Consider the following 8,555-nt stretch of genomic DNA (forward strand, 5'->3'; position numbering starts at 1 on the left):
AGTCTTTCGACCCTCTTCCTCAAAAGGCACCCTGTGTTCCTAAACACTCTATTTTCTAGGGATGAGTGACCAGACAGTTGTCATGAAAGAGACAGCCAAGCCATCAGGCTGGTGTAGGGTATGGAGAGTGAAGACAAAGTGAAAGCATAGACACTGCCTGTGAATGGGCACCTTTAGTCTTTGGCTCTGTAACCCTTACAGACAACCAGACATCCTCACCTACAGACGGAATCGCCACATAAGCTTCCCTAAGACAGATCAAACTCTTTGACGCTACACCCACCTTGTGAAACAGAAGGGCTTTGTGATGCAGTCTGATGGCCTGGTTCCATTGTCTGTGAGGCGGAGATGACAAGGCATAGAGGTTGGCAGCAATTAAGCACCAAGATCCATGAACGGCTAAATATGGGAATGGCTGGTCTCCTCATGCTAATGAGATTTAGACCATGTTGAGCCCTATTTTTATTCTGTGGAATGTTGGATACTTCTTATATAACTATGGCACCATCTTCATTATTATCCTAATTATCTGGCAAGCAAAAAGGAGTTATGATGGATTAAGGCTGGAACCTAAAACGAGCTGCTGCCGGGTAGGGAAACATTAACACCGTGATTGAACTAATTAAGCCTCATAAAAATTTTTTAAGACCTCAGAGCCTCTCTTTTTACCCTCCCTGCCAATTTTTACACCATACATTCAGTCATTCTGATATGATACTTCTCAGATCCTAGAAATGATTCCTTACCAGCCCACCTCTGCCATGTATTTTAATTGAAAAATCAAGAGCGTCTCTATCTACCTTGGGCTGAGACCTAGATGAAATGGAATCTACCTCACCATCTCAGAAGAGATCTCCCAATATGGGGGAATCTTCTGGTTGATGGACTTAGTAGGCAAAAGGCCTTGGGCTTTTAGGATTAATCGCCATTTAATCTATCCCACTATCCCTCCTGTGTCATGATAAGCCCCCTCAAATACTTGTCCTGGGAAAGAGGACAGGAGGTATAGAATAGAGAGAGCCTAGAAGTGAGAAATAAGTAGAAAAATTAAATGATGGGATGAAAAAGGTGGAATAGGGGAAGCAAATATAGGTAAGTGTATAAAATAGAGACATATATAGAAAAAAAATCAGAATGTGTATTGGTTTTCTTTCATTTTGGACATAAACAAGAAAATGGTGACCGCGATTCACACTCAACTTTTTTCTCTTTAGCGCCACCGGAGAGTCAAACAATGGGCTAGAAATGCAACAACAAAAGGTAAAGTCCCAGTCCTTTCTCTGACTTCCATCCATTACGAGTGAGATTACCATAGATCCAGTCCCCCTTTGACCCCCATTGTCAGGAGCCAGGTGCTCTAATCACCAAACACTCCCATTCCCCAAGTTAACAAATCCTCCCAGAAGATTTCTTTGAGTGGGAAATCTGAGCCTGGGAATGTTTCAAAATTCTCCACCATACCCCAGGGAATAGAATGAAGAAGAAGGGCAGATGTCATCTACTAGTTTTATGACCCTGTGGTTGTCACTTCATCTCTGTCTTTTATCCATGAAATGGGCATCTGAAGATCCTGCCTCAGTCACTTTGGTTGTGAAGGTCTGATAGAATTAGCTCAGGGACATACACATGGTAACTGGATAAGTTGTACCATGCCTTAGAACATTGACTATTGGGGTTTTCAGTGTCTTCTCATTCAAAGACCTTCAGCTGTCTATAGGATATCCGTGAAGCCTCTCCTGTTCCACATAACACTGTCTCCTGGTTTCTCAGCTAGGGGACTTTCAAGACTTTCTCAGAAAGAAGCTGAGAAGCCATGGGAGCTGCTCTCTATCATGAAAAGGTGATCTCTTGCTCTTCCTAGTCTCCCAACTCTGGCCTGGCCTGTGATGATTTCTGTGCTTGCCCTGGGGCAGGGATGAAGAGAGGGATAACGGCTGGGAGGGAGCCAGACACAGTGGAGGCTGGAGCACTGGTTGAGAGGGTGCCAGGACAGAGGGGGGTTCAGATGTCTCAAGTGAGAGGAGTCTCCCAGTTCTGCTCTGAGCTAGGCTCACAGTGCTCCTGCAGTTCAGGATCTGACTGTTGCATAATTCATTAAACACTCTCTGTGGGTTTGCACTCAGCCACAAGACAAGTTATGCAGGCAGGAGAATGGATAAATATGTGCATCAATAAGTCACCATTGTCATAGTCTCTTTACAGCCACACCCTTTCAAGGACAGGCCCTGGACCCTGTTGACATTACCTCCTCTTGTTCTGTCTTTAGAGAGGCCAGTTCATGGGACAGCCCTAAGCCAGGAGTTTATCCTCTTCATAAAAACTCTAGAGAATGGGCTTGTCTCCCAAGATATGCTATGTACTCTTCATAGTCCCAAGAAAGCAGAGTTCCCACAAGGACCTCATTTTCCAGTTTGGAAACACTACCTACCAGACTATAGCCTTCTTAGCCCCAAACGAGCCAGACTCTAGGTTCAACCTGGTGATGACCCTGGTGATGCCCCATCAGCCAGCCATTGGCTCCCCATCCTTGTTCTCGTCTCCTGGTTTAGCTTCTCAACAGAGGCCAACAGAGGACTCACACCACCTCCCAGTCTCCAATGTCCCTGTGCTCCCATGGATTGTCTGATACCTTGCCCAACAAGCCCCAGACCTTCAGCCAGCACCATCACAAATTGCCAAATGGCATTTTTCTAGGAAAAAAGTAGAGAAGTAAACACCTAGGAGATGCAGACCCCGGGGCTTACAGGACTAGGAGAGGGCAGGGCCATCTCCAGGAAACACACTTCCAAAGAGGCACTTGTCATTCCATCATTAACTGTTGCCATGTTTCCTCTCCCAGCCAGGACTGGCTTCCTCAGGAGGGAAGTGTGCGGAATCTCCTTTGTGCAGATACCTGCTGCCAAATCTGCAATGCCATGACTCTGGAGATCCAGCGTTTGCTGCTGGGTGTGAATACCCTGATCTCTCCCACATCACTTGGGCAACCACAGGGTACTTTGTCTTTTGAGCAGAGTTCAGAGCATCATTCCACATACTCCCAAGGGCTTTCACTTCCAAATGCAACCCCCACAGTGACACAATGCGTCGGTCAAAAATCTTTAACCAAGACAGCTGCTCACAAAGCTGATTCCATCAGCAACCAAGATTACTGGGCTGAACACCTCCAGCTAGGACAGGCATTTCAAGTGCCAGAGATGCCCAGGGGCCCAGAGACTATGTCTTCTTCAGGGTTGGAGGGGACTAGGATTCCAGTGAACCAGGAGGAGCTGATGCAGCACAACCTCAACCTTCTCTATGGGAACCAAGGTCAGCAGCCTTTAAATTCCCAGGTCTCTCTGCTGACCCAGAACCAAGAAAGCACTACCCCGACACAGCCTATGGCCTTGCCTGTGGTCGCTGTCATCCCTGCCCACATGTCATTCCTCAGTCCTGAAGTACTGAGGCTTCTTGAGGTACATGTAAAAAAATGGATGCATTTCCAGAGGTGGGGGCTGCCCAGACGTGTGGAAGAGTCCCTGAGGCAGCTTATGCCAAATCCACCATTGTTGTATCAACCTGTAAATAACCAGCCAGTTTCTTTCATCCAGAATGATACTTCTGAGTGCTCTGTAAACAAACTTGGGACCATTTCCTACCAGACTTGGGGATCATGTATGGCTGGCCAGGCTACCCAGACATTCTGGGTTTCTGAATGGTCCACTATGGACCAAATACAAACACACTACTACCAGCCAACCCCAAACCATGTGGCTCTAGCCTCGCCCTCTCCAGCCCTTAAAGACTTAAGTGGCCTCTCTCCACATTCTGGGCAACAGGCTAATGACTCAGTGGGCCATTTGCAGCAGAAATATAGCCAGTTATTCTGTGGACTCCCTTCTCTGCACAGTGAGTCCCTCGTTGACACTTCCTTGGGCTCTCAAGGCCTCTCCAGCAACGGGAGCATGTCCAAGCTCCCCTTGAAGGACCCTTTTCTCTTCAAGGAGCTCTCTTTCCTCCCTCTGCTGCCTAAAACTCCACCTCAGTCAGCCTCCCCCTCTTCCCAGTCCTCCCCAAATTGGGTCACTCCATCTGACCAGCAAGGAGCTCAGATCAATGTCCCATTTCTGACTCTGGCCGAGTGTGAAGCCTTGGAATGGCACCTGCTACAGAGGCAGCTCCAGCTTCAGTGGGGTTTGCCAGCTGTTTTTCAGAGATCTCAGTACACCCAGAGCCCCGTGCAGTATGAGCCTTGTGACGAATCCCAGTCTCTTGAGACTGTGAAAACTTCCTGGCCAGGGAGGCCCATCTCTGTCCTCACAAGGGAACTACTCTTCTTCCCGGAGCATGCCCGGAGGCTGCTGGAATTCCACCTCCAGAGGCAGTTGATTCATCATCGCTGGGGCCTACCCCAGAAAAGCCAGCAGTCTTTCCAGTTGCTTCTGTCGCCTGCTCACCAGCAGACTCTGCCCTGGAGCAGTGCAGCCCTAGCCAATATGAGTGTTGCCCAATCCTCAGCCCTAGAAGCCACTGGTGCTGGTGACCCTTTCTCAGCCTTTGAGGACCCAGTGTCAGTCCCCATGCCATGCTTGTTTGATCAAGCTAAGGCAAAACTACAGAACCACATCACCTCCAAGTGTGGACAGATCCACAAGGGCAAGGTCCCTGCCCATGTTTATAGGTCTTGGGCATGCATAATTCCTGGGAGTCTAGAAGAGGTTCCTCCGACCCGCATCCCAGAAAGCAAGAACCTGGAGCTACAGGCAGCAACTGATCCTGACCAACAACAGAAAGTTATGCCTTGGATGCCACCAGCCCCCGGTCAGCAGCAACAGTCCTCACCGGATGCTGTCATTGAACATCCTAAGCTGCCCCAAGCCCTGTCCGAGGAAGCCATTGAGAAACTGGAGACGACTTTACGGCACAAGTATCTGGCCTTCTTGTCAGGGCTCCCTGCTCTTTATTATGTGGCTCTCTCCAAGGCCATGGCCCTGGCAACCACTACCCAACCTATAATCACAGAGGTGGTGCCTGAGCCTGTCAAAATCCTAACAGAACCTCTGACTCAGATGATCTCAAGTGAAGAGCAGTGTCTAAGTTCTGAGCCATGCTCTCAAGATGCCAACGAGGCTTGTGCAGACACTGCAGATGAGTCCCAGGCTGAAGAGCAGGTGGAGGGAATGACCGAGTCTCCAAAAATGGAGCCTCCAAAAAGCGAGACTGAGCCTGCCAGCCCCTACTCACTTAAGAAAGCTATCTTGGCCAAATTAAATTTCCACCTGAGAAAGAAGATCCTAGAGATACAATGGGGAATTCCCATAAAGGCAAGGGAGTCCAGGGAACAAACCGTAGCAATCCCAGAGAACACATCCACACAGGAGTCTCTTGGGAGTCCGAACAACCAAGGAAAAACATTGCTCCAGGAGCTCCCCATCCCACCAGACACTCCTCTTGCCCCAGATCCAGAATGGCTCCATCTTAAACAACAGCTGGCCATTGAGTTAAAGGCAGTGCAACAAAACCAGAAGCAATCTAGTTCCAGAGCAGCATCCAATGGTTCTGCTCACTGGTCCCCCAATATCTCACAACCCAGTGGGGACACGACAGAGGCCCAGGTGTATTGCGTTCAGCTAGAGGCCAGTGTCAACAACCCCGGTCTGGAGGAGCCCGGGAGCACTGAACCCCACAGCCCTGGCTCAGCCCAAGTCCCCACACTGACAGAAAAGAAAGAGGACCCAGGGAAACCCAAGTCAGTAGGGAACCTTGGAGAAGGAGATGCAGGGTTTGTGCTTTCCTCAACAAGAGAAGAAAGCCGCCCTGCTGAAGTCCAGAGGCCAGAAGGGATGCTTCTGAGCAGGACGCCTCACAACCCCAGGCGACGAAAACACATCTTTCATCTTGGTGCTCCCTGTCAACATAGTCTCCAGTATTGCTCTCAGCTTCAGCTCTCAGAGCTACCTCCAGGAGGAAAGGAATCCGAGGAGAATGACCTACAAGACAGTCAAACTAGACTCAGTGGCATCCTTAAACCAGCAAAGGTTCCTGAGAACGCCCAGCCTGCGGGGCCACAGGCATCACAGGGTCAGCCTTTCCTGGGTCATCTCATCTATCATAAGCCATTGCAGGGCCAGACTTTGCAAGGGAAGGTTTTGCAGAGGCAGCCGATGCCAGCTCATACTCACAAGAGGCCCGGCCTTCCAGATTCAAACTTGAAAAATAAAATGAAAACCTTTCTGCCATGTATTAATGTCAAGACAAAAGGCAAAGTGCACAAGGAATCCATGTTCTTGACAGCTGAGAAAGTGGCCAATACCAGAAAAGAAAATGTAGAAAAGAGGCTAGCTACAGCCAAAAGTCCCATGGGACGAACTAAGGCAGAGAAGACAAGAGGTGACCCCAAGGCCCAGTCTCCCCCTACTGAGAAGCAGGTGGGCCTGGCCATCTCAGATGGTCCCCATTCCCCAGGCAGTAAGCTCCGGCACCGCTCTATCTCCCATCAATTCCACTTTGCCTCAGTATTGGGCCACCACCGTCACTGTCCTCGGCACTGTCCTCGAGTGGCTTGTGCCACCCATCCAGGAAATCCACCCTAAATTTCAACGCTCACCTCAGAGGGAAATGTTAGTGTGTTCAAGAAGACCCAGCACAATCAAAAGACTTTGTAGGCTCCCCAGCCTCTGCATCCCTTGAAGAGGGCTGCTACTGTTATTTTCATTAATGTGCAGGTGGGTCAGAACGCCACCCAAAATACAATCTATATCTCTAAGCAGAGTTGTCTGTCTGCTCCTTCTCTGCACTGTGGTGTGTTAAGGGAAGGCAAGAGGGATGTTAAAATGTCCTTCCTATCTAGGGAAGGAACTTTAACTCACCCTTAAGGCTGGTCAGCATTCCACACAGCTCCTCCAAGCCCTCCCCTGAACAGTGGATAAAGGGACTTAAGCAGAGAAAGATGGCCTTTGTCTAAGATCAGTTGAAGGTAAAAGTCAGACTTGAATTCTATCATGGCTTCCCAGGGTGTCCTTGGGACCAGAGGAACAATGTGGATGTGAGAATAGTACTGACAAGGAAGAATGGCCAGGTATCCCACAGGCAAAATTCATTGATGACTTCTGTATACAGCCACATCCAGAGAGGAGCCTTATAGAGGAGTGCTCCAGCCTTGAGGAGGTACATTGTATTTATCAAAAGCACATAAGTAATGTAACAGAATGTCAAAAGCAAATGACAGAATCTTCCCCTCTCTGTTCTCTGTTGGTTATTAGTTAGATCTTTCTGGAGAACTCATCTGGAAGGGTGCTGTAGCTCTTGCCTGTACTCTGCCTCCAGTGCCTATTAGCTACAGGGAATGAGTGAGTCCAGAAATGACCATCACAGTAGGACTTGGCTTGGATAGGGGCTCGACCTGCACCCCCTAGTGCAAGAAGGAAGGAGCAGGGATGGGAGCATATAGACAGAGTTCTGAGTATTTGAAACAGAAACTGTCATGTGTCTGACCAGAGCAGGTAAGGGAGCAAAGCCTTTGATTTTCATCTATCACCACCACCATCAGGAAGCCAATCCAATGTCCAAGTGCTTTTAGGATAGGTTGATGAATAAACTCTGAGTTTAGGTTTTTACCTATAGTGTTATGAAGTGCAATGAGTTGTTTTCCAAAGGTAATGCAAATTAATTCCAAATCTGAACACTCAAACTTCACCCCACTGAACTGCTTCTCAATGTCAGGGAATGGTATAACTATACATCCATGTTTTTCTTCAGCCCAAACATAAAGTTAGTCACTGGGTTCTAATCCATTATTTCTCAACTTTGCCCTTCCTCTATTTTTACTACCTCTGCTTGTATTTAGTTTTCATTCATTCTTGCTTGAATAATTACAATACTGTCTCATATGCCCGGGGCTTAGGATAATGGCTGGCACATGGTAATACCTTAATAGTACTTGAATTGAAAGTCTAGGATGGGGAGGTAGACAAATCATTACATTAGTATGATTAGCACCATGAAATGGGGGATCTTGCCACAGGAGGAAGTACTCCAGTGATGAAGATCCTAGAAGGATTACAATAAAAATGACCTTGAGGAGCATCTTAACAATAATTAAAATATTTGAGTACTTACTATATGCAAAGTACTATAGCAAAACAACAATGAACATGACCCAGGACTTGCATGGTAGAACCCATGATCTCATGGGATATACAATTTCATATATCCAAACAATCTAATCAACATATATACTTGGATGTCCAATATTCATCTCAAAATAGAAAACTGAACTCTTAATTTCCCACCCACCACCATCATTCAATCACACATGCAAAACATGCTCCAATCATAGTATTCACCATATCAGTCAAAAGCAACTCAATCTTTCCATTTCTTCAGGACAAAACATTGGTGTCATCCTTGACTTTTTTTCCCCAACAGTCCACATATAATCCATCAGTAAACCTGTTGTCTCTACCTTCAAAATAAATTCAAAACATGACCACTTTTCTCTCTGTCTGTTGCTATAATTACTGCAGTAGCATCATAACTAACCTCCCAAGTTCTTCCTCAGATCATACCTCCAACAGTGT

General features: G+C 47.4%; 1 protein-coding gene across 1 annotated transcript; it reads left to right on the plus strand.

Annotated features, from left to right (window-relative positions):
• Positions 1 to 446: 446 nt before the first annotated feature.
• Positions 447 to 6,605, plus strand: LOC120612974 (protein FAM205A-like). Its single transcript, XM_039875694.1, has 4 exons — positions 447 to 590; positions 1,215 to 1,260; positions 1,771 to 1,840; positions 2,840 to 6,605. The coding sequence occupies exons 1-4, from the start codon at positions 447 to 449 to the stop codon at positions 6,567 to 6,569; spliced, it is 3,990 nt and encodes a 1,329-aa protein (XP_039731628.1). The 3' UTR covers positions 6,570 to 6,605.
• The last annotated feature ends 1,950 nt before the right edge of the window (positions 6,606 to 8,555 follow it).

The sequence above is a fragment of the Pteropus medius genome, unplaced genomic scaffold (assembly GCF_902729225.1).
Source record: "Pteropus medius unplaced genomic scaffold, Ma_sr-lr_union100, whole genome shotgun sequence".
Lineage (NCBI taxonomy): Eukaryota > Metazoa > Chordata > Mammalia > Chiroptera > Pteropodidae > Pteropus > Pteropus medius.

Bases quoted from the DNA above. Each gene is read 5' to 3' on its own strand.
- LOC120612974 (XM_039875694.1), top strand. From the start codon at position 447: ATGTTGAGCCCTATTTTTATTCTGTGGAATGTTGGATACTTCTTATAT. The intron at 591-1,214 runs GTAGGGAAACAT...TTTTCTCTTTAG, and splicing joins CTAAAACGAGCTGCTGCCGG to CGCCACCGGAGAGTCAAACA. The intron at 1,261-1,770 runs GTAAAGTCCCAG...CTGGTTTCTCAG, and splicing joins TAGAAATGCAACAACAAAAG to CTAGGGGACTTTCAAGACTT.